General features: G+C 38.8%; 2 protein-coding genes across 3 annotated transcripts in view; both read left to right on the top strand.

The window, feature by feature from the left end:
* Positions 1–437: 437 nt before the first annotated feature.
* Positions 438–3351, top strand: LOC124867405. Of its 2 annotated transcripts, none has more exons than XM_047363830.1 (2): positions 438–506; positions 906–3351. In XM_047363830.1, exon 2 carries the CDS (start codon positions 1568–1570, stop codon positions 2375–2377), a length of 810 nt encoding a protein of 269 aa, XP_047219786.1. In that variant the 5' UTR covers positions 438–506; positions 906–1567; the 3' UTR covers positions 2378–3351. The 2 variants fall into 2 exon arrangements, with proteins under 2 accessions (XP_047219786.1, XP_047219787.1); XM_047363831.1 differs by having other exon boundaries at positions 444–506.
* A 4970-nt stretch (positions 3352–8321) lies between these two features.
* Positions 8322–26295, top strand: part of galnt18b (UDP-N-acetyl-alpha-D-galactosamine:polypeptide N-acetylgalactosaminyltransferase 18b) — a 150296-nt gene continuing 132322 nt past the window's right edge. Inside the window, exon 1 of the mRNA XM_047363214.1 lies at positions 8322–8834. Coding sequence (XP_047219170.1) covers positions 8597–8834 — 238 coding nt within the window. The 5' untranslated portion in view covers positions 8322–8596. The remainder of the gene's footprint in view (positions 8835–26295) is intronic.

Below are 26295 nucleotides of genomic sequence, written 5' to 3'. Positions count from 1 at the left end.
TGTTATGCCAATATGACAAAATGTTGGGGAAAAGCTGTAACTCCTGGAAAGTGTTTATACTGCAGACCACCTCGCCTAGTGTGTTGTCCAGTCCCACACAAATAAATACTGCATGTGGACTCCTTCTGTCTGTTTTTGGTAATAGAACAAAATGGAAATGAGTATCTTACTTTTTCAGAATTAATAAACAAATTCCTCATCAGTAACTGAGCTCAATGACCACAGCACAGCAAATGTTGTACAGTGTGTAACACACAACTTTATGGGTTTTATCTTAACCTTACCCTCCTGAGACCCTGAGTCCTCAAGTGAGGACTTTGAATTTTTGCTTCTCTGTGCCACGGTACTTATTCTTTTTCAACTTTAACCCATCGGCCTCATTACTAGACACTACCAGCACCGCCTAGTGGTCAAATCACAACATTACACTAATTTTAGTAAAAACAAGATGGCGGGAATTCCAGTACAAAGCTTCCACAACAACTCTCGTCAGAAAAAAGGGCAAGGTAAAAATCCTAACTATATTTCATGCTTGAAACCAGTGTATTTAGACACAGTTACATCTTTAGCTTCGTAAGGAATGAATTTTTAACTAATTCTTGCATTTGCAGCAAAGTACAATGCCGGTAAAGACAAAGTTCTCATTTGAGGACATTGGGACTATATTTTGTTATTAATTGTGCCATGCGGTTGGATAAACCTGGGAATATTTGTAAGAGTTAATAAATATAAATACTTATTGTAAATGGCGTTTGTCCAGAAATTGTGGTTAGATAAATATAGGAAAATCTAAATCACTTCACAAGCGTAAATAATTCAGTTATCTAGCAAGATACATCATTCATTAGCCACCTTTCTCTGGTATAGATTTTGATTTGAATTTGGGGTTTATATTATCATTACAGGGAAACTTATATTGTCAAGGGCAGAACAAATGCTCATGGCAATTGTAGACAACTCTGAGGTTGAAGATTTATCAAATGGCGAAGAGTGTGATCCTGCTGTTGATGAATACATTCCTGCTTTTGACCCATTGCCTGATGATTCTGAAGATGATTATTCACCTCCTGATTCACCAGAAGATGATTCTGATGATTATACACCATCTGATGCAGCAGAAGCTAATCACTACAACAGTAACGATAGTGACAGCGAGAACAGGAGTGAGCTACCACAATCACAAGCACGCAAACGCAAGCGTAAACAACAGCATGGTGAGCTAGAATCCTATCCCAGGAATGAACCTCCAAATGCTGGATGTAGAGATCGTTGGAAATCTGCTCCTTTCACCCCTGACTTAATCCAGTTTCAGGGTGAAGATGATAGCCTGAAAAATGATTGGCAGCCACAGGATTATGTGGAGCACTATATCGACTCGGAGCTGATGAAACTGGTGGCTGACTGTACAAATGCCATGTCACTGGCTAAGAGTGGGAGATCTTTCAACACTTCTTTTGATGAGATTTATCACTGTTTTGGGGCAGCAATCTTGATGTCTTGTGTACATTACCAACAAACAAGGATGTTCTGGTGAAATGCTCTGCGAGCTCCTGCCATTAGTGATACAATGTCATGTGATCGTTTTTTTAAACTGAGGAGCAATCTGAAAGTTGTCATTGACAACGATGTTCCAGGAGACAAGAGAGACATTGACAAGTTCTGGAGGGTGAGACCCTTTATGAATCACATACTAAATGGCTGCCACCTTCAGGCTCGACCGCAATGTGTCTCAATAGATGAGCAGATGATCCCATTCACTGGAGCATGCCCATTCCGACAGTATGTGCCATCAAAGCCCAATCCAGTTGGAATAAAGAACTTTCTTCTGGCATCAGTGGATGGAATTGTGCTGGACTTTGAGGTCTACCAAGGTGCAAAGACACTGAGCTCACAAATTCAAGATTCTGAGGGATTGGGTTTAGGAGCCTTGGTTATCAAATGTTTGTCTGAAACGTTGCCTGCTGATACAAAAGTCTATTGTGATCGATTCTTCATGACCTTACCAGATGTGGATCACATGCTGAAAAAGCGGGTGTATCTAACTTGGACAGTGATGAAGAACCGGGTCCCCAAAGCAATGCTGAAGCTGCCAAGTGACCCAAACCTGAAACGGCAAGGAAGAGGTGCTTCAGCAACAGTCACAAGGGCAGATGAGCAGCTTTGTGTAGTCAAGTGGTATGACAATAAGCCAATTGTCATGCTTTCTTCTGCTCAGCTTTGTGTAGTCAAGTGGTATGACAATAAGCCAATTGTCATGCTTTCTTCTGAACAGTCTGAAGACACCTGCCAGCGATGGTCAAAGAAGGACAAAAAAATATGTGACTGTTACACGGCCAAGCATTGTGCAAGAGTACAACACCAAGATGGGTGGGGTTGACCTGTCAGACAGGATGATAAGCTACTACAGAATGAGTGTCCGCACCAAGAAATGGACAATTCGTGTTCTGATGCACTTCACTGATCTTGCTCTTGTCAACAGCTGGCTGCTGTATTGCCAAGATAGTCAGGTACCCCCAGAAAAGCTATTATGAAGTTTCTTGAGTTTCGCATGGTAGTGGCTCAGGTATTCTTTAACAAGCATGACGCTCTTAACAAAGATTCTCATGTTGCAAATGCAATGGGAGAGAACGCACACCCTCAACAGTCAAGGAAAGGATCTCGGGTCACCCCAGTCCCACATGCCTCTGTCCGAACATGTTCTGCTGCCCATCTGGCTGACCTGAACAATCCGATACATTTCAGAGGGCAGGGCTGCCCTGGGAAATCCTGTGTGCGGTGTACTAAATGCAATGTGTTCCTCTGCTTACAGAATCAACGCAACTGCTTTGCAGAATTTCACAAAGGCCGATAGGGCTGTTCTGGAAGGGAAGATTGTTTTCTGTAAAGGTGTTTTACACTGTAATGTTTGAAAAGCCTTATTTAGGGCCTGATGTACCCACCTGTTCGCACTTTTGAAAATTTCTCCAAAAACAGTAAATTTGTTCTGTAAGGACAGACTGTTGTTGCTGATGTTTTGCACTTTTATTGTTATAAAGCTACATTTAGGGCCTAAGGTCCATGCCTCTTTGCACTTTTTAAAAGTTTCTCAAAAGCCAGGAGGACTGTTCTACATTGACAGATTGTTCTAAAGGTGTTTTGCACTGAAATGTCTGAAAATCCATGTTAGGGCCGGATACACACACCTGTTTACACTTTTGAAAGTTTCTCAAAAGCCAGTAGGGCAGTTCTGTAAGGGCAGACTGCTTTTTGCAGAGGTCTTCTGCTGCTTATACCTTTGTGTAGCCATGCCATTTTTTCCTGAAATACAACATTTTTAGTCTTTTGTTTTATGCTCCACTGTTGCAGTGTGAAATAAACTGGTTTTATAAATTTTCAACCAATCATATCTTAATTATATCCTTCAGGAAGATAGACCCAATGTCCCCAGATGGGGACATGGACTTTTTTGGAGAATGCTTATTGTAGAAAGCTGAAATTTTGTATTTATAGTAATTTGGACTTTCTGATTCCAATTTGCAAATATAAATTCTAAATACAAAGATAAACCGACTGTCCTCATATGAGGACATCATTTTGCAAAAACCACTTCAAGTATCATGACAGAGTCTAGTTATTTAACATATTAGGTCCTACTAATCCCATTTAGCTTGGAAAAAGAAAAAATGCAAACCAAACAAAATCTTGGGTCTCAGGAGGTTAATTCAAGAACTGCTTATAGCAACTTCAGTGCACAAACAGTCCCATAAACAATTTATTGATTTTCAGAAGAATCAAATTCCTTAAGAAAGTGGAAAGCAACTGAAAAATGCGTTTTCATCACATCCATGTTCCTGGCAAATAGAAAACTGCTTCACACAGTGCTAACTCAGGAAAATGACCTTCTTGCACTTTGGCAGCTCTGTTAGCTGAGATGAATGACCCACTACCCAACACTGAATCATATAGCCATAACACAAAGGACAAGGGCAGTCCTTAGCTGTTCAATGACAAAGTACAAAATAAAGATAATCATATGTGGCTTAGGTGCTAAAAAAGGTCAACAAAACAACTGAACTTTGAGGGTTTTGTTAAGCAGAGTTAAGTGACTTGGTACTACTTTTTGCTACCCCAAAATGAACTCAATGAGTGACAGAATATCAATATCTGCAACATATTACTAAAATAAAAATACATTCTCTACTAACTGTTACAAAGACAAACATTTTAAGTAAATGTTGCTTTAAATGAACTTGCTTCTCCAAGTGCAGCAAAGGTAAATGAAGCGTAAATGTAAAGAGTGTACTGGTTATATTATAACAGTATGACAGTAATAAGCAGTTATAAGTTAAATTATGTTTTTACTCTTAATTAAAATCTTATTGTAAATTATAATTCTTATTTTTTATTTTTTTATTATTACCTCGGTAGTAATGGCTGCTGTTTGTGAACGTCTCAGAAGGAAAGATGCTAAACAAGTGAAATGATTAAGAAGAAAAAACGTTTTACTCTATATTGTTTTCATGCTGTTGCTTTTGCTCATACAATAGTAATATTAAACTGTGGACCTGAGCAAGTATTAAGGTAAATATTAAGGTATTTTGTTTGTGTCAACCAGCTCCATTTCCCAGGGATCAGTTTGACTTTGCTTGTCCAGATTTGGTACTAACCTTTTTTTTTCAGTAAAGCCTAGTAGATTACATTTCAAGCATAGTGTTGTATCACAGGTTTTTTATCATGTTGCCATGACCCATTTTCTGAATGTTATTCTTGCCTAACTCTCACTATTTAAATAAAAAATGTTACAATAAACAGTATACCATATATATACAGTACAGACCAAACGTTTGGATACACCTTCTCATTCAAAGAGTTTTCTTTATTTTCATGACTATGAATATTGTAGCTTCACACTGAAGGCATCAAAACTATGAATTAACAAATGTGGAATTATATACTGAACCAAAAAGTGTGAAACAACTGAAAATATGTCTTATATTCTAGGTTCTTCAAAGTAGCCACCTTTTGCTTTGATTACTGCTCCGCACACTCTTGGCATTCTGTTGATGAGCTTCAAGAGGTAGTCACCTGAAATGGTTTTCCAACAGTCTTGAAGAAGTTCCCAGAGATGCTTAGCACTTGTTGGCCCTTTTGCCTTCACTCTGCGGTCCAGCTCACCCCAAACCATCTCGATTGTGTTCAGGTCCGGTGAGTGTGGAGGCCAGGTCATCTGGCGCAGCACCCCATCACTCTCCTTCTTGGTCAAATAGGCCTTACACAGCCTGGAGGTGTGTTTGGGGTCATTGTCCTGTTGAAAACTAAATGATGGTCCAACTAAACACAAACCGGATGGAATCGCATGCCGCTGCAAGATGCTGTGGTAGCCATGCTGGTTCAGTATGCCTTCAATTTTGAATAAATCCCCAACAGTGTCACCAGAAAAGCACCCCCACACCATCACACCTCCTCCTCCATGCTTCCTTCACCTCTTCTGCACCGCACAAAGACACGGTGGTTGGAACCAAAGATCTCAAACTTGGACTCATCAGACCAAAGCACAGATTTCTACTGGTCTAATGTCTATTCCTTGTGTTCTTTAGCCCAAACAAGTCTCTTCTGCTTGTTGCCTGTCTTCAGCAGTGGTTTCCTAGCAACTATTTTACCATGAAGGCCTGATTCACACAGTCTCCTCTTAACAGTTGTTCTAGAGATGTGTCTGCTGCTAGAACTCTGTGTGGCATTGACCTGTTCTCTAATTTGAGCTGCTGTTAACCTGCGATTTCTGAGGCTGGTGACTCGGATGAACTTATCGTCAGCAGCAGAGGTGACTCTTGGTCTTCTTTTCCTGGGGCGGTCCTCATGTGAGCCAGTTTCTTTGTAGCGCTTGATGGTTTTTGCGACTGCCCTTGGGGACAATTTCAAAGTTTTCCTAATTGTTCGGACTGACTGACCTACATTTCTTAAAGTAATGATGGCCAATCGTTTTTCTTTACTTAGCTGCTTTTTTCTTGCCATAATACAAATTCTAACAGTCTATTCAGTTGGACTATCAGCTGTGTACTGTATCCACCTCCTGCACAACACAACTGATGGTCCCAACCCCATTTATAAGGCTTGAAATCCCACTTATTAAACCTGACAGGGCACACCTGTGAAGTGAAAACCATTTCAGGTGACTACCTCTTGAAGCTCATCAACGGAATGCCAAGAGTGTGTGGAGCAGTAATCAAAGCAAATGCTGGCTACTTTGAAGAACCTAGAATATAAGACATATTTTCAGTTGTTTCACACTTTTTTTCAGTATATAATTTCACATGTGTTAATTCATAGCTATACACAATGACAAAGTCAAAACATATGATGATACTTTGTCTACAAGTGCCCCAGGTTGACCAATTTATTTACCAACAAAACGTTATTGATCAACAAATAGGATGGAAAAAAAAAAACTTTTAATGTATTTTCTACAAATAAAAAGAGAGGTTTATTTTGTTAAACTGGTATGGAATTCTAAATTCAGTTAATTCTGTATTTTTTTATTTGTTATGTATGGCGAGGACTGAAATTAGGAGTATATTCAGAGGGGAAAAAGAAAAACAATACTGATACATTATTTCTGTTGCAATCTTTAAAATTTAAAATGTATTTATTTTGTGGCCAAAGAACAGAAGTGGACCACGAAATAAAAAATAAAGCAAGGGCTAGGAGTGAGAAAAATTTTCCAGCTTTCAAACTTAAGAGAAGATATAGGCAGTTATCTGACTTGCTGCTTTTTCTTTAGAAAATCCCAATGCATAATTAAAACTAATATAAGCATATAAGCACATTTGTATAACCATGCTAACAATGAAGCAACATCCTGCAGTCAGCAAGTTTTACAGCAAAGGCTAAACAGAGTTTAGCTATTTTTCCAACTTCCTGTAGCAGCTAGCTGTGCTGCAGTGTTAACTCAAGCTTGCATATGAACATGGGCAACAACTGGACATTTGGTTTCTGGTGTATTATATTTCTTTATGTCCTCCTTTAGAACAATGTTACAGCTTGCAACATTTTCGTGTTATCTGTTGCTGCAACGTAATTTGTTGCGTCCTTTGGGAACCACAAGGGGGCGCTGCAGTAGTTTTGCGGTACACATCAAGGAATCAAAATAAAAAGACTGGCTGTAGTTGAAATGCCCAGTGAGAACTTAATGAGCTGGGTATTACTGCACAGACAGAAATTTGTCAGCATTAGCTCTGTTTCCTTTGGCAGTAATTCTTCAACAAACATTTGCTGAGTCATTTTCATGAAAACATATTGGAAATAAAGTGTCACAATATGCTGGTAGAAATGATTGTGACACTGGATTTAATAATTTCAGTCTGGCAGCCTGCTGTGTTATAGCAGTCTGGATAGCAGATTGGATGTAAAAAGACTGTTATTAGAGAATTGACATCTGACAACGATGATATTAGAAACAGCTGTCAAAATATAATCTAGGTTTTTTGTCAACAAACAGAAGAGAAGAGGAGAGAGCTTTTGCATAACTTTATCTATAATAAAACAGAAATCACACAACCTGAGGAAGGGACAATCACTTGGTCGGAGGGTCTTTGAATTAAAGTCTCAGCAGCAATGTAAATATTAAACTCTCAAATATATCAGAATCAATACACAATATCACAAGAATGACTATGGGCAAAATGTTCACTGCTCATTGGGGTTCCTTCTTTTTTTCTTGTGATATTGCAGCCATTATCAAATGCTAATAAAATGTTAGATAGCATAGAAAATTCTTCATAAATCTGGATGATGTAAAGAAAGGGGAGCACACAATGCTGCAAAGATCCAAATGCTTAAAGGTTAAGGTCACATTCAACATGTATCCTGATGTCTCATCCTGATCGCTGGTTTAACCACAGCAGCGACCCCTTCCAAGCATCTAAAGTACAGCACATGACCCCTGCATACCTTTATATCTGATGTTTCATTGGCTTTATCCAGATTTATAGCAGATAGAGTGCTGCTTAGTTTGCAAGTGTTTCAGTCCTTGTTAATGAATGTTTTCTTTTGAAAAATAGGGACCAATACTGAGAAATTCTTTGTACTCACCCTGACTATGCAAAGGGCGAATACAATGATATATTAAAGGGTACAATGTTTTTGTTTCAATTCAAACAATGTTATAGTATTTATTAATACTGGGTTCATTGCACTGTGAGAATGATCCGATCAAATCAGAGTGAATCGGTGCGTAGCGGGGACTCGGAGGCTGTCAGTCCTCCCCATCCCTCCCATTGGCTGCAGTAGGATGCACTTTGTCCCTCCTGTTTTCTCCAACCTCAAATGCAACTGTGCGCACGGAGGTTCGCAGTGGAGCGAGAGAGAAAAGGACAGGAAGGATCTTCACCTGTAGATTTTTTACATTTACTTGTCTTTCAGCCGCTTGAGAAATAAACCAACTGCACTTTTAAAGTAGGCGCTCAGCGTTTGAGATTTTGCGTCGTTGCGTACTCGCTGAGAATAACTTTATTCTTGCAGGATTTTTTTCTTCGTGTGCGTCTCTCTGTGCGGAAAATTGCCGTCCTGTCCCGCGATCCGAAGGGAGACTGCAGGCTGTGCTGCATGGAGGGATGTCGGCATGGCTTGCACCAGGAGAACCAAAACTTTGGTGTCCACATGCGTGATCCTGAGCGGCATGACCAACATTGTTTGCCTGCTCTATGTCGGATGGGTTACTAACTACATCGCCAATATTTACATCAAGGTCCCAATGCCTTTAGCGGAGGGGAAGTTTGAAGGGGTCAAAAAAGGTGACACTCTCCGGATCATGGAGCGATTGGATCGCCTGGAGAGCATGGTGAACCAGCATATCCAGGGTAAGGCTCCTGATTTATCAAATTATATCTGGGAGAAAGCGGTTTTTCACCAAGAGAAAGTTTGAGTATAGTACCTTATACATTCTTAAAACGTAGGTGTGTGGTGGTGCGTGTGTGATTGGTAGTACTTGTAATTCTAATTTTATCTTTAGGAACAATCAGAACATCGTTTTTTCCCCACCGACAATCTTACTATGTAGACAGCAGACTAAAGGACAGGACAAAGCTTCATGTTGCCCAAAGATTTGCGAGTTGGGAACCATGCCAGAGACAAAACAAAATCTGACATAACAGTAAGCTTATAGGCAGGCAGACAAAAATGAATAAAAAAGGAATAATATATCACAATTTGCCTTGGATTTTGAGAAAAGTGTCATTTTTCATTATTGTTGATTATATGCTCTATAAAAAAATAATTGAGAGTATTAAATATTACTGAAAGAATTATTAAAATTTCACTGGAGCTATAGATTTTTTTGTTTGTTTGTTTAATGTTCAATAAGGGTTAAATCCTGGCATTACACATTTCAAACTAATCATTTTAGTAAGAATTTAACTAAACATGTAGGTTCATATTCTCATTAGTCATTTGGAGTCTCTAGCAACGAACAGTAAGGCTCATATGTTTATATTAAGGTCAGGTGTCTCTGCTTTGTAGTGGATACAAAGTTAATAAGTTTGTTCTTCAGGAATATTTGTTTATTCACATGATCAGGGTGAAATGAAGAGAGCGGGACTGGTAAGGTCCTAAAAAACATTTTATGCATGTCTATGGGAATCTGTACAAATCAGCTGACCTTATCATCTTTTCTTGTTTCACTTCTCATCCAAAAGGCCTCTTCAGTTTTGAACATGGTTGGAAATAACAGGTTTTACGTAGTCAGAACAATCAGAGTAATAGGATCATTGAAGTCACTAATGGGGAAGACACCAGAGTTACTGGCCCTACCCATTATTTTGCAAATGTCTGCGCCGTTGTTGCTTGACGATCCAAATATGTCCCTATTGATGCCATGTGAGCTGTTTTGGTCACATGTCCCAAAGTGTGTTTTGCTGAGTAACTGCTTGGGGAGATGAGTCAGGTCTGCAGAGTATGTGTTTGAATGATGAAATCTAAGGCCACCTCCTCTGTTGATTTTTCATGTTGAACATAGATGTTAAGGTGTTTTACTTCTCTCTAAAACCACCCATCATGCCTGACCAAAATGTGCACATTGCTGTTTTCAAACATGTCGGCCGTTCTCTTGAGATGTGAAAAACCACTGTACTTCACCCGATGAGTTTGCTGTACTGTGTTGAGCAGAGTATGTTTGTTTAGTTGCTGTTTAGTTTCTCCAGTGCAGAGGTCTGAACATTCCTTGTTGCACTGCACTACACATACCACACTGCTGAGCTTGTATTTGTGTGTTTTATCCTTGAGATGAACCAGTCTCTGTCTGAGAGTGTTGATGGGTTTAAAATTCACAAGAATAATATCCTTGAAAAATAACCTTCTTAGTTTCCCAGATACTCCAGCCACATATGGAATGGTTTCTCTTCATTTCTCCTATTGAGTGTTCTTTTGAAATCCTGGGTGCTTTAACATTGGCCCAGTTAAGGTATCCACAAGTTTGAAGTACGTTCTTGATGTGTTTGTTTCCTGTCCTTTACTTTAGTCCTTGTGAGGATCTGTTCAGCTCAATGCTGCAGAGTTCTGATGACTGACACATTATGTTCCAGTGGGCGGTGAGATTCATAAAGTAGTTATTGGGCCGTTTGTCTAGGTTTCCTATAGACGTCAGTGTTGAGGCTATGCTACGAGGGTGTGTGTCTGAGTAAGACGGTTTTATACCCGAATGTTGGGGCTGTGATGTAAGCATGTACCAAGCAGTACCGTTTGAACCAATAGGAAAATTAAACTGCAGTAACCACAGTTCAACCCTAAGAGGGCAGCACTGAGACAGTTTTGGACAAATATTGCAGAATTAAACAAGTTAACATGAAATAAAAAAAAAATGGCTCTGTAACATAAAGATAGCACCCTTAAGGCCCAAATTATACAGTTTATCCGCAAAAAAGTTGATTTGGGGTTTAGTTCTTCTTTAATCATTCTGCTCAAAAATGTAAAAAAAAAAAAAAAAACTTATATAGTGCTTTTCCAGTCATAGTGACCATTCAAAACAACTCAAGTCCTTTTACACTACAAGTCTCACTCAGCCAGCTGCTCTTATAGCAATTCATCAAAACACGGATCAGTCAGCAGCTTGGAATTAAGTGGCTTGCCCAAGGTCACATAAACATATAGTTTGGGGAAGCTGGAATTAAACTTGCAACGTGAAGATTGCCATACCACTTTTCTTCTCATCAAGCCACAGCTACCCAAAGACACCGATAAAATTCTACCCTAATACATTTTCATGTAAATAGTCCCACCTGTTTTGCTCGGCCTCTTTTTGGTTCAGTGTGGTTTGAAGTTGGTCCTTCAGGAAAAAGCCTAACTGGTTTGATCTTCCTTTTTAAAGTTTCTGTATAACTGAACTCATACATTTATTTAAAAATGCAATAAGTATAAGTATTTACTTGTTTTCTTACTGATCACTGATAACCTATTTTAGGAATGATTATTCAAAGTTTAAAAATTTTAATCTTTGCTAACATCTTTCTATTTAAAGATTTTTTTTTTTTTTTGTGGCATTAGTGGCTTTTTTTTTTCCCAGAGATTTTTTTTTACCTTAGTAAGGCAGGAAACGGGGGTCAAAGAGAGGGGAAGACATGTGCCAAATGTCACCGGGGCCGGGACTCAAACCCGGGACTGTCGAGGACCAAAGTCTTTTGTACATGAGTCGTGCACACTTAAACCCCTACACCAACAGCACAAAACCCAGATCTTTTGCTTTCTGATCCAAATATTCCTTTTAGAAATTTAGATAATTTTTTGTTTGTGCTTGAATTCTTTCTGTCCGGTGCACCTACTTTATGCTTCATCACATCCTGTTCATTTCTCTGGTTTGCCTGTTTAAAATAACTGTTCTCATTATCATAGGTATGAGAAGTCTCATTTTGAGCAGGTCTCTGGTTGAAATGGCATCGAGCAGGTTCAGAACAGAAATCCACTCATGCTTCTTTGAGGAATAAGGTTCTGTGCTCAGCCTGGTTAAACATTCCTTCTGGAGGCAGGTCTCCATTTTAGCTTGGCACCAAAGGGCATTTGTGAGGTGGAGCTCTGTGGAAGTGCCCCCAGTGACTTACCTTTAAAGTACAGGTTTGAGCTGCCTCTGTCTCTATGACAGAAAAGACCATTTCATGCTAGATTAGTGCTATAATATCTGCATCTTGCTCTCCGTTATTTTGCTCTTTACCTCCAGCTGAAATCAAAATTTTCTTATTTATATTGACTTCTGAGGGCACGAACTCATGTGGGATTACAGAACATACTAAATTGTGTTTTGGAGATATCTCAGTCCATGTTAGTCCATATAAGCCAGTCTTGAGGGCATTACACCTTTACTCTGTAGTTTACCGTAGGAAGTTTTCCAAATTCCAAATGTCATAAAGCTCAAATGGCTTGAAACAAAAAAAGATTACCTTTGAAAAAAGTGTTTTCTTGTAAATAACCATTCCAACATAATTACTTGAAGATGTTGACAATTTGTAGGTACATATCGGAGCCAGCTGTTGCTAAACCAAAAGTTGTTTATGTGAGCTTAAAATAAAAGGGAAGACACAGGAAACAACATGCCCCACTCTGTCCAAAAGATCCTTTGAGGCTGACTAATTAATGGATTACATCTAAAGTTACTGCAGCTAAGCCAAGGAACAGACGATGGTATTATCTTCATGTCTCTTTAAGCAAATAAGAAGTGTTTGAAGTTAATTGCTTATCTTGAGAAGTGCTATTAGGTGGCATTTTTTTCTTCTGGATAAGCATGTTTCTTCTGTTCATCCAGTATTTATGTTCTATAATACAGCAACATTTTAGGGACATTAACCACAAAGACATAGGTTTGGTTACAATGCCTTGCAGGTGTTCATGTCCCTTCAGCTTTTCCACCTTTTGTGAAGCACAAACTTCAATGCATGTTGTTCAGATTTTATGTAGTACACCAAACCAAACTGTACTAATGCTCTTCTAAAAAGCGTGGCAAGCATTTGTATTTGGCCCCTCTGAGTTAATATTTTGTAGCGTCACGTTTTGTTTAAATTACAGCTCCAAGTTATCTTGCTGTTTCTGACCGCCTCTAAAAGGTTTTCTGGTATTTTAATCTGAGTTTTTTTATGTAGTCAAAATAAGCAATCTGTCTAGAGCACCTTCATCCACATTTTTGCTATGTCCCTACATGACTTCTGGCAAACTGCAAAGAGGACTTGAGGACTTTCTATGGGTTACTGTTAACGATGGATATCTTTTTGCCAATCTTCAATAAAGGCCAAGTTTTGGAAAGCCTGACTAACAGTTGTCCTGTCAACAGACTTCAACAACCCAAACTAACAGACTGCCCAGTCTGTTAGCTTGGGTAGATTGCCCTGTTTGACGAGGTTTGGAGTTGTTTTTAGCTGACAAATTGAACAGTGCTCTGTCAGATTTTCAAAGTTTAGGAAACTGTTTTCATGGGCTAACCCTCCTTCAAATTTCCACACAGCTTCATTCTTTACTTGTTTGGTGTGTTTCTTGGTCTTCATGATGTTGTACATTCACTGATGTTCTCTTTGAGGCCTTCACAGAACGGTGAGATTAAACACGCAGGTGGGCTCTGCTGACTTCTGAAGGTAACATGTTGCCATGGATTTTATTTGGTGGTATCATAATTAAGGTGGGGGAATACAAATGTACAGCATACCTTGCATTTTTATTTGTATAAAAAGGAATAGTGCGATCATCTCATCCAGGTCTCTCCCAAAAAATAATTACTCACAATTTTACTCACATGTGAAACTCTTTCTCAAAAATGGTTGTACCGGATTGTCTTTTCAGAGTACTATAAAACTAGGACACAGTGTAATTAGATGAAAAAAATCCCCTTCATTTAAATTTTTTTCAGTTCTTATGCACTTATTTCTTCACAGACTATTGCATAGTCAGTCACATAATTATTGGCTGCTTGAGGATTGTTTTTACTGTAGCTCATAAATTTTAGGCCTGCTTAAAATGAAGAGCATGTACAAAGATTCTATTCAGAGCCAGTATGAGAATTTTACCTTGAGCAAAAGTGCCACAGTCTTTCAGTATTGCACCATTAAACATAAATAAAAAAAAACAAAAACTAATGTGCAGCTGTATAGCACAATATAAGTTGTTTATTTAAAAACAATTGCAGCCTTTGTTGCTGTTGCAGCTGAAATATTACCTATTGTAGTAACATCGATCGTTACTACGGCTTTAATAACATTTGCTGTACTGTTGATTGTCATTTTAATTTTGATGCACAAATGGAGCTTTGACGAAAATTCAATCTGGAAGACTCACCTCCTCCTCTGCTCCGTCCAGTGACTCCACCACTTGTCCGTGCTCCAGTCCGCATTTCCTCTTCAGCCAATCACCGTCCAAGGCTCTGCTTTAAATATCTTCATTCACGGACTTCATCACTCTTCAAGCTGAGCTGCGACCCTCCTCCTCCCCACCTCCACCATCTGGCTTCCTAGCTCCTCCCGATTTCCCTACCTCCTCAGGCCTCCACTCCACCACCAGTCGGATCCTAAAGGGAAGACATCTCTAATTCTATTCATAAGTTGTTCATTCAAGCTCACGTCATTCTCAGTGTTCTTGTCTTCCTCCGGGGTCCGAGCGGCGGGTGAAGAAATATTTGTAAATAAACTTCTCTAATCGCCACCTATGTTTCTTTTCATTGTGAGTCTTACAGGACTGAAATACACTTTAAAGAGGACACAGGTAAGGGTGTTAACAGTGTTTAAAACATGTATCAGCTGTCAAATACACTTTATTGTTAAATATAGTCACTCATCTGCCTTCACACACATGAACTGGGGTTGATTTTAATTGAGGTTTAAAGATGTTGGCTGACCATTTGTTGCTCTACTAGCTTCAACTCCCCTGGAAAGGCTTTCCATGAGGTCGAGGAATGCGTTTATAGACATTTTTTACCATTCTTCTAGAAGTGCAATTGTGAGCTCAGACACTGATGTTGGATGAGAAGGCCTTGCTCGCAGTCTCTGCTAGATTTATCTCAAAGATGTTCAGTTTAGTTGAAGTCAGGGCTTTGTGCTGGCCAGTCATGTTTTTCCACACCACACACTCTCATCCATGAAAGGACCATCCTCAAACTGTTTCCACAAAGTAGGGAGCATGAAATCTTGTGATGCATAAATATTAAGAGCATCTTACACTGTAATTTAAGGGCCCAAAAAGCCCTAAACAGCCCCACACCATATGTTTCTCTGCACCAACCTTTAAACTTGACTTGTTGCAGTAAGGCAATGTTGTTCCCCCTTCAACTGCCAAACCCACGTTCATCCATTAGATTGACAGGTAGAGGCAATGATTTGTTACCTCAGAGAACACATCTTCATTGCTCTGCAGTCCAGTGGGAGCATGTTTTACACCTCTGCAGCCTTGGCTTGCTTTGCAGTGTTTTTAAACTGATCTGAAGAGCACTTGCAGTTTATAGGTCTCCAGCCCGCTCTGTGATTTAACATGGCTTCTATCATTCTCAATAACTTCCACTTTGTTAAAATACCATTAACAGTTGTCTGTGGGATATTAAGTTGTAAGGAAATTCCACTACAGGAATTATTGCACATGTGGCCTGCTTTCATGGTACCACACTGAAATTCACTGAGCTGGTGGGAAAGATCAATTTCAAGAATGTTTGTAGAACACGTCTACATGCCTGGGTGCTGGATTTTATACACCAATTTAACTCGTGGATTCAGAATAAACATCAGCTATATTTAATTATAGTTGTAAATTAAATGTTTACTATGCAAAATATTGTCTTTTTTGTAGTTTTACTATTTCTAAACGAACATCCGGAGTCTGATAAACTGATGTTTGGTAATTAGCTGCGTTATCTGCTTCAGTAGTTAGACTGTAACTGGCTGTGCATCTTGCCATTAGACACAGTAACATAACTTTTTGCTAATGCTTGTTACCTTAAAAAGAGTGAAGGGTGGTATTCCTCTGTTGCCAAGCCATGAATGGACGTCGTTTTTTGACTTTTCCTGCTAAGGGAAACATCCAAGGAAATTCCCCTCATTCGGACATCATATACATATACTGACAACTCACAATAACACGTGGGGGTGGGCCACTTTACACTCCACACAACTGGGGAAAACAGCCCACTGTCTGTATAATGTAATCTGGCAAAAGACCAGGAATTTGGCTGTTTGGATTCGCCTTTGAGAAGCACCAGTGAGACTCTCAAGGCTGACGGAAAATTAAGAGTCACCCTAACCCAAATAAGTATTGTTTTTCTGAATCTGGCTCCCCTGCACGGCCTTGATGGCTGGCTATCTTCAACCTCTCCTGGAAGTTATGTAAACATGACGCTCTGCTCCCTCTGCCCCCTCCCTTCCCCGAGGACATCTGTGGACCTGCTCAGAACTTTGTTGCCGGTTAATGAACATTCCAACGTACCATCAAGTACAATGGCTTCTGTGACAGTGCTTCATGGACTTACTTGCACACACTCACTTGCACACACACACATGCTCAAGATAAACAAATGCACCCCCTCACACCACCTGGCATGATGTTGTTTTGTAAACTTGTTGCTTCTTTGTTCTGAGGTTTTTTGCAATCTCAAACTGTATCTTGCTAAGGATAAAGACCTACATGTTGTTGTTGTTTTCTACTTTACATTAGATTCATACTGAAGCGTAATTTTTGTGATCGAGAATAGACCAAAGAAGGAGGACATACGATTGGTGGATGGATGATAAGGTCCAGGCTCTTTTGAGCATTTTTGTTGATGAAGACATTTAGTGGGACTTTGAGTCAGGGACATGGAAAAAATGCCACAAAAAATCTTATTACCACCATTTTTACATCTTTACAACTTCCCCATGTGTCATTGGGCTGTTTAAATACATTTTCGGTGGCCTTTCAAAGCAGTGGAAACAGAAAGCACTCAAATTAACCGGGGTTCCATTTACCCAGGTAAAAAAATCCCGGGATTTTCCGTGGAAAAGGGGCTAAGGACAGTACGTCCCCATGCTTTTTACTTTTAAATGAAAATATTTTGAAAGACAAACTGGAACTCATTTTGCTCTAAATGCAACTTTGGAACAGGATCTATACGTAGGAAACAGGATCTCAAATAAAGCGCAGAGCCAGAGAGACATTTTACATGTCTAAGAATACATTTTATTCCAATACCATGATGTCAAACAAGTACAGAAGTTGTAAATTCTGACTCACATTTTCATTTTCGTATTACTGTGACCCCCACACTTGATCTGTCCTTGCTCACATTTACCATCACATGCACTTTGTGTTAGAGCTCTGCAGGGCTGCATGTGTGGAAGTGAACAATCTCTGCAGGCTGACTCACTGCTGACAGCAGAGATGTATCTGGTGTCAGCTTCTCACTCAGGGTGAGACAGAAATATTCCACAATCTTATAAAGGTATGCGGGCTGTTACCAAGACAAAATCAATGTAAAGCGGCTGCACTTTCTCCTGGAATAAGGACTGTCAGTCGTGGAGAATTTAATGGAGACCTGCACTGAGCAGGTTTCCACATGCTCAACACGAGTGTTGCTCAGTGTACTATTGACTTTAGGGCTAAAGTCAAACATTAGGGAAAATCTCGCAGCTTCATATAAAAACTGTCTTACTTTGTTGCATGGCTAGGAAATAAGGTGCATCTCGACTTTTTAGGTTGTGAATGTTCGATAAAAATTTGTGTGATACAGTCCTGTTGTCTCTGAACTGTCCCTTCTCCCATCCTGCTGTTCTTTAGCTCTTGTTACATTACTACTGGAGGCATTGGGAGGGCATTTTAGAGAAAGGTTGTAAAGGTTAAATCAATTGCAGCAGCTTTTTAAACAAATGTAAACACAAACACATGTAGAATAATGGAGCTTTCTGGACTATTTAATTATTATTTTTTTTTATTAAACATTGTTTGTATCTTTCTGTTCCTAGCTTAGAATATGTAGCCCCCCAGCACTAATGAATAATCACAACTATCTGGCCCATATATCTTTGCTTTATTTAGGGGGAAGATGTTTTCAAAAAGATGGAAGTGTAAGCAAAAGACCCAACATCGTGTTTGTACTTTTATTGATGTTCTGAATACAACTCGAAAAGTCAAAGAAGGAAGAAGTTCCCGGCAGATTATTATATCACCACTTTACACACAGAGATCGTAGAGCTGTCCCATTTCGAGTGATCGTATTTAATATGATAACAGATGTTTACCTTTTTTATTCCTGTTTAGTGTTTATTCAGTTTCCTTGTTTTAAAAAGTGAATCCACTGAAAAACCTCAGTTAATCAAATAAAAACAAATTATACTTTTAAAATGCAAATATCATTTCAAGGTCACTTTAGTAATTTTTAACTCACCACCTTTTTACTTGCTGCTATATGGTGGTAACTGAGGGTGGGGAAAAAAAAACACAATACTGTCCATTGTCCAACTGTGCAAAGGTAAGAGTCCACAGCTCCAATTTTAGTGACTGTGCCCCAAATAATGTGACCATTGCTCTTAGTCTTTACTAAAACAATAGTATAAATAAAATAAACATATCACTCTAATAACAAGAGCAAAAAACAAATATTAATAATTAGTCAGTTACCTAAATTGATGGCCCTTCCTACTGCTCCATCTCCACTTTCTGTAGTCCGAGCATGATGTGGAGATTCTTTTTTTAAAATGTAAGCCTTTCGGCATGCTGAGCTGTCAGCCTGCTCCTGTGCTCATCAATGATAATTGACGCTGTGCTAAAGAGCCTCTCGCTCTCAACACTCTTGCATGGAGCACAGTGGAACTTAGCTGCTGTTGCTGCCAGGTTGGGGAGTCGAGCTTGGTTGGTTCTCCAGTATTGTAAAGGGTCATTCTTACATTCAATCGGAGCCTCACAGAGGTAGCTCTCCATCTCAATGATTGCGCCTGGGTTAAGCACCTCTGAAAGACCTGCTGCTGTGCTGTTCTCCAGTGTCTCATCAAAGATGCTGGCAAGGCTGCTGCTTGCACCCTCCTTCCATGGAGTTTTCTTCACTGCCTCCACGCAGTTTCATCTGATGGAGGCATGGTCTTCTACAGTGGCCCTGAAGTGCAAACCACATCAACAAGTTACTAAACACAACTACAAATTATAAAAAACAACTACATTTCAAAAAACGCAACAACATTTCAAAAAACACAACATTTCAAAAAACACAACAACATTAACTAAGCACAACAACAAATTAAAAAACACAACTACAAATCAAAAAACACAACATTTTGAAAAACACAATAACATTAATTAAGCACAACAACAAAATAAAAAACACAACAACATTAACTAAGCACAACAACAAATGAAAAAACCCAACTACAAATTAAAAACACACCAACATTCAAAAAACACAACAACATTTCAAAAAACACAACAACATTAAGGGAAACACAACAACATTTCAAAAACACAACAACATTAACTAAACGGAAGAGGTAGGTCCCAGTGGGAAAACCTGGGAAATCTCTGATTGGATGACGCCACTTTTGGCTTTTGAACCGGAAGTTAGGGCTATAGCTCTTTCAATGTTTGGATAGGCGGGAAGACAGTCACAACGCTATGTATTGTCCAAGCTGTGGAAAAGAGTTGGTTGAGCTGTCACCGAACTTTTGCAGCAGCTGTGGCAAGAGGATTCAAGAAATATGTGTTGGAGCTACTCCACCGCCTTCAAGTAAGTTCATAAGCATGAAAAATTGTTTATTTGTCTTATGGATGTAGTACCTTGTTAACGTTAGCGTTGTCCAGACCGTGCCCATAGTCATTTAAATGGGTCTGGTAAATGCAAATGCTGAATTAAACGTGTACCTAGGTTTCAGTCAACATTTATAGGTAAAATATAAATGTTCGTTGCATTCATGGGCGCTATTTACCAGGGAAATCTGTGTTGCTCTGGTTAGTATGGCATGTCTGCATATATGGCTTTGCATCTCTCTGATGTGCAACTTTGTCATTTTTTCTCCCATTGACTTTAGCACGACAGGCTATCCCACCCTGCCTAACTCCAGCCTTCACCACCTTCCTAGAATACTGACAAAAGAAAAACAAGGAGCAACAAAAGTATTCTCTAGGGAGAAAGGGGTTAAAGCACAAGGGGAAAATAAAAGTTGGGGTAGGTTAGCTATGGCTCCGACTGAAAACAAGCAGCTTTTATCAAGGATTCTGGCATGAAGAAAGTTCAGTGTAACAAAGCTATGCAGAATACTTGTTAACCAGTCATAGCAAATTGTCAATTTATGATCAATCAAAATAGTAAATCAGCTATTGATTAATAAATTACCAACCATTATTATGATTTGTTTGTATCCAAATCTGTGGTTTAAAAGTAAAGGTTTCCATCGTTCTTCTTTGACTGATATTAGTATTTAATTGGTCCATTTGGTTGTTATTGCAAAATGTAACACAATAATTAAAAGCAAAAAGAACAATTTTGACAATATTTTTAAACATTTCTCAATTTTTCACATCTTTTTTCTTTCAGATAAATGTTGGCTTGGTGGTAATTCAGAAAGGTGGACTAAGGCCACAGCGTGGAAAAACTATTTCCCTTACAACAGACCCAGATACAGGGGTTGGACAATGAAACTGAAACACCTGTCATTTTAGTGTGGGAGGTTTCATGGCTAAATTGGACCAGCCTGGTAGCCAGTCTTCATTGATTGCACATTGCACCAGTAAGAGCAGAGTGTGAAGGTTCAATTAACAGGGTAAGAGCACAGTTTTGCTCAAAATATTGAAATGCACACAACATTATGGGTGACATACCAGAGTTCAAAAGAGGACAAATTGTTGGTGCATGTCTTGCTGGCGCATCTGTGACCAAGACAGCAAGTCTTTGTGATGTATCAAGAGCCACGGTATCCAGGGTAATGTCAGCATACCACCAAGAAGGACGAACCACACCCAACAGGATTAACTGTGGACGCAAGAGGAAGTTGTATGAAAGGGATGTTTGGGTGCTAACCCGGATTGTATCCAAAAAACATAAAACCACGGCTGCCCAAATCACGGCAAAATTAAATGTGCACCTCAACTCTCCTGTTTCCACCAGAACTGTCCGTCAGGAGCTCCACAGGGTCAATATACACGGCCGGGCTGCTATAGCCAAACCTTTGGTCACTCATGCCAATGCCAAACGTCGGTTTCAATGGTGCAAGGAGCGCAAATATTGGGCTGTGGACAATGTGAAACATGCATTGTTCTCTGATGAGTCCACCTTTACTGTTTTCCCCACATCCAGGAGAGTTACGGTGTGGAGAAGCCCCAAAGAAGCGTAGCACCCAGACTGTTGCATGCCCAGAGTGAAGCATGGGGGTGGATCAGTGATGGTTTGGGCTGCCATATCATGGCATTCCCTTGGCCCAATACTTGTGCTAGATGGGCGCGTCACTGCCAAGGACTACCAAACCATTCTTGAGGACCATGTGCATTCAATGGTTCAAACATTGTATCCTGAAGGCGGTGCCGTGTATCAGGATGACAATGCACCAATACACACAGCAAAACTGGTGAAAGATTGGTTTGATGAACATGAAAGTGAAGTTGAACATCTCCCATGGCCTGCACAGTCACCAGATCTAAATATTATTGAGCCACTTTGGGGTGTTTTGGAGGAGCGAGTCAGGAAACGTTTTCCTCCACCAGTATCACGTAGTGACCTGGCCACTATCCTGCAAGACGAATGGCTTAAAATCCCTCTGACCACTGTGCAGGACTTGTATATGTCATTCCCAAGACGAATTGACGCTGTATTGGCCGCAAAAGGAGGCCCTACACCATACTAATAAATTATTGTGGTCTAAAACCAGGTGTTTCAGTTTCATTGTCCAACCCCTGTATCTGCTACAACTCTGCTCAGTCAGGCTGTTGAAAAAAATGAAGGACTTCAACAAAGATGTAAAATATGGGCCTTTCCTTCTTCTGTATCCAGATGGGACAGAGATCATTAATATCCCTGGGACACAAAGACCTTTTACCCTTGCTGCTTATAAAGCTGAAGTTGGCAAATCACATCAAAAGATTACTGTTTTCATCTGCTTGAATAGGGACTTTGAAGAAGGTAAGCTGTGATGTTTGTGTGTGGAGTTTGGCACACATTGCCTAAACTTCAACAAATGTAAATTTTGAAGTTGTGCAAGTAAGCATTACTGGCATAAACCAATCAAGTCAATCGCATACATACATTAGCTCCTACATGTCAAGTTACTTCCCAGAAACTTGAAAGCTTTGGGATCTGCCGAGTCATTTGTTTTTACCAATGCTGTGTTTATGCATTTGGATACGACCTAACATTGTTTAATGAATATAGTATTATCACTTAGTAGAAATTATTATTTTTTTATATTTGTTTGTTGTTTTTTTTTTTTTTTATGTTTTGCAGTTGGAAATTTGTCAGACTTGTCTGACTTCGACCCAGAGATTGTTATTAAAATATCCTTAGAGTTTGATCTTACTGATGCACTCGTAAGTATAATTAAAAATGTATTTGGTCTGTCCTTCTTGTTTTTGGTTGTTCGATGATTACAAGCACCATTTACCTTTTACTTCAGCTCCGTAGAACTATGTAACTGTTTTTATGTAAAATGTGTTGTGTGTCTTTACTTCAGCCATGGGAACCTCTGGATGAAAGAAGTCCTTTACAAAAAGTGGCTGAAACAGAGTAAGTTATATTTTAAGAATATATCATAGCATAATGTGTGTATGTGTACCAAACGTATTTTAACATTTACTGTATTTGCATGCAGTATGTATTAATGCTATGTAGTTTGGTTCTTTGTCCTGTATGTGGTTATTGGAACATATCCTATAAAGTGCTTGTATTGCTTGTTTATTTTCTGGATGCTTGTTTGTTTTTGAAGTGTCAAATACACAGGCATGGAAATAATTATTAGACAACCCTTGATTTCTTCAGCGTCTTGTTAATTTTACTGTCTGGTTCAAGTACAGGTACATTTGTTTAGGCAAATACAATAACAAAAATAGCTCATAAGAGTTTACTTTGAAAACTTATCTCTATTAATTTTCTGCAAAATCTGTTGCAAGAGTGACGAAAATCACTTCAGTAGCTATGATTTTGCACTGCCAAAAACAGTGCTTTTAGGCATTCCTTGTTTTTCTTTTTTTTTTCTCTTTTGTTTTTAGCCACATGATGCACAGAGGAGTTATAGGGCAATAAAATAAACAGAACATAGAAGAAAACGGGGTGGTCTCATAATTTATTCCATGACCGCATATTTTTGTGATGTTGTTGAAGAACTTACTCGTGACAAAGAGAAAGACCTGCCCACAGAAGAACCTGTGTTAGTAATTTAGACATTTTGTATTCAATTAACCAGCACCTGTTCCTGCACATAATCACATTATGCAAAGTTTGATCAATCAGTAAAGAAGTACATTCACTGTGTTTAAAATAATGTTTTTTTCTAGAGAAACAAATGTGCAGGCACATGAAATTATGCACATCTGGCACTGGCAATTGACCACAAGAAGGTCAGCGGGTTCAATATATATTGGTCAGATGTGTGGGATGGAGCTATTCGTGGATTTCAAGAGGTGAGTCTTTTTAGGTATAGTGAAGTGGTTGTACAACTAAAATCAAAATTTTCAGAAACATCTGTTCATATGTTTATTATAGGCAGATTTAAGTAGTAATTAACCACAATAATTCTGTGCTCTGTATAACAGCTGCCAGGGAAGATAAATTTTTTTTTAGTAGGAAAGATGATTGTTGTATCCATTGTACATGGAGGACCAGCACCACATTTTCTCTCAAAGAACCTGGTCAACTACATGATAGGGAATCCAAGTTTCAGCGCCACTGTAGAAGTTGTGAAAAATGAGGAGATTGGGAAAGTTCTACAACAGGTAGGAAATAACCTAGGCTCAGGGAACAGATTTACTGCAGGACAAGTGGAGATTATTTTGCCGTTCAGATAAAGATTATGGTTGAATTAATTATCTCTGGTTTTGAAAGGACATATTTCAGTCTCTCTCTCAACAAACGTGAAGTCACGAATGGAATAATTTTAACCCTGTACTTGTCTATAGTTGTCAAATGGATATTTTGTTAGTTTTCCTTACAATAAACTTGTTCTATAGGTCCTGGAAGCAGAATCAGAGGAATGTCTGCAAAATGTAATTTTGCCAAACAGTACCATGTTACAAACTGCTGGATGCCTCAGAGGTGTGAAAACATGTGAGAAGCAAGCTTTCGTGGAGGAATATCTTAAATGGTACATCATTGACAGAAACCACAGTGCCATTCAACGGTAAGTCTGTCTGCCATTAATGGCTGAAAATATTTTAAAACTAATACACGGTTCTAAGCTTATTGCTTAATTAATTATTACTTAAGCATTGCCAGTTGTTTACAGCAGCCACTGATATCATGAGAACTTTATTTATTATGAAAAGTTAATTAAGATGAGAAACAACAAATTATTACTTGCCACATTTTAAGTTTCACCACTTGTATCATCCACTAAGAAATGTATGTATTTTAGTTTGTCTGTCACCAGAACTCTGGAAGTTCTTTAGAATCATTCATGCTACATGACTACTTTTTAAAAGGGATTTCTAAAAAAATTGCCTATTTGACAAACTTTGGTTTATTGCAGTGTGAAAACATTATTTCAAAAAATGCTTAAATCATAATTATCTTTTTTTGTTTTTTGCTTTTACTAACTATTTCTGAGCCCCGTGAATGGTTTGCATATGAGTGGTCCTACATAATCACCCGAGCTTTACTTATTGTGTGACACTATTCATTTAAAATTTGTCCAAATATATTAAACTAAAACTCTCATTGGCATTTACACACATTGACTGATATGGAATAGTTCATATCTATGGTATAAATCAAATACAACACTGTTTATGCATTTATCCTTAACAGATTCAAAGATGGACTGGCAAGTCCTGGTTTCCTCCATGCATTGCAGCAGCATTCCATTTTTTCAGTTATAATGAAAGGAATGCAGAAATAAGAAAATTAATTGTCCTAAATGCAGAGTCCAACAACTACAATGTTTACCTTCTTTCAGAAAAAATGACAGCTGTATCTCTGGAAGACCTGTTGATGTTTGCTACAGGTCTGGCAGCACTTCCACCAGCAGGCATAAAGCCACCTCCACGCCTCGAGTTTTTAAGTAATTCCCCTTTTCCAGTTGCAAACACCTGTGCACATACACTGAAGCTCCAAAGTTTTTGAATCATACAGTGTTTTTAAGGCAAACATGGACTTTGGGATCCAGAATGCTCCAGGATTCAGCTGTTATTAAATCTCAAAGGTCAAATGTCAGTGACTGATTCCCATCCAGTCTATTTCAGATGCTGTTGGCATACTACCACTGTAAGGTACTATTGTAACACATTGATGCAAAAAGCCAATTTACTGTTTTGCTAAACATGTTTGCTGTTTTTGGTTCTCAGAGCTAAATAGTTTACAGTATAGGCAAGTTGAAACAAAGGCTGGACATGTTGCTACAGAGTTTTATTCACAATGTGAAGTATTAAGTCGGACTTCAGGATTTAGACTGAATACACGGTTCATTTTAAATGTTTGAATCCACTTGTTTTGTACGTTCTGAATAATCTATCACTTTTCATTTTAGTAGAAGGAACAGGATACAAAAGATTAAAAATTTAGTTTCAGGTAGTTTGTCTAAAACCTGGCTATGTCTTTGAGCAATAAATACAGTTCTGTGACCGATTCCCAGTCTTGTGGCTGTTGTAGTCCATTTTGTTGTACACCCTGTTGTAGGTATTCTTCAGTGTTTTGATCACCACACAATTCAGTAGCTTGCCTTGCCTCAGGGAACACATCCAGTTCCCTCTCCTCAACAGCAAATCCACAGTCTCTTGAACCGTAAATGCAAAATCAGAATAGAATTATGATATTTTCTACATGTACTACAAATAGTTTAAAATGTCAGATTCATTTGCTGGGTAAATGGATTTGTATAAGTTAACACCAGAAGTGACAGCTCATAAATTAACAACTGTATCTTGTACATTGATTAAAATATATTTACCAACTTGTGCTATAACAATATTGCATTATTATGTAATGCAAAATGTGATTTCTTTCTGAGAAGATATCAATTACCTGTGAGGCAAGAGATAGAGTTCATTTGGAATCTCCCCAGGACATGATGTAAGTCTGCATGGTCGGATCCTGTGTTTGTTCCAGAGGTCTTTGCATTCATCCAGGTCTTTCTGCAGAACACTGCTGAAGCAGAATCTCAGCAGGCATTGATGTACGTGGCTTCCATTGAAGTTTCCAGAGTCTCTTAGATCTCC

This window comes from Girardinichthys multiradiatus, chromosome 4 (genome assembly GCF_021462225.1).
Source record: "Girardinichthys multiradiatus isolate DD_20200921_A chromosome 4, DD_fGirMul_XY1, whole genome shotgun sequence".
Taxonomy (NCBI): Eukaryota; Metazoa; Chordata; class Actinopteri; order Cyprinodontiformes; family Goodeidae; genus Girardinichthys; species Girardinichthys multiradiatus.
The sequence above is the reverse complement of the archived record's forward strand: the minus strand, read 5'-3'. Positions and strand labels throughout refer to the sequence as shown.

Coding starts and splice junctions, on each gene's coding strand:
- LOC124867405 (XM_047363830.1), top strand. CDS start 1,568: ATGTCATGTGATCGTTTTTTTAAACTGAGGAGCAATCTGAAAGTTGTC.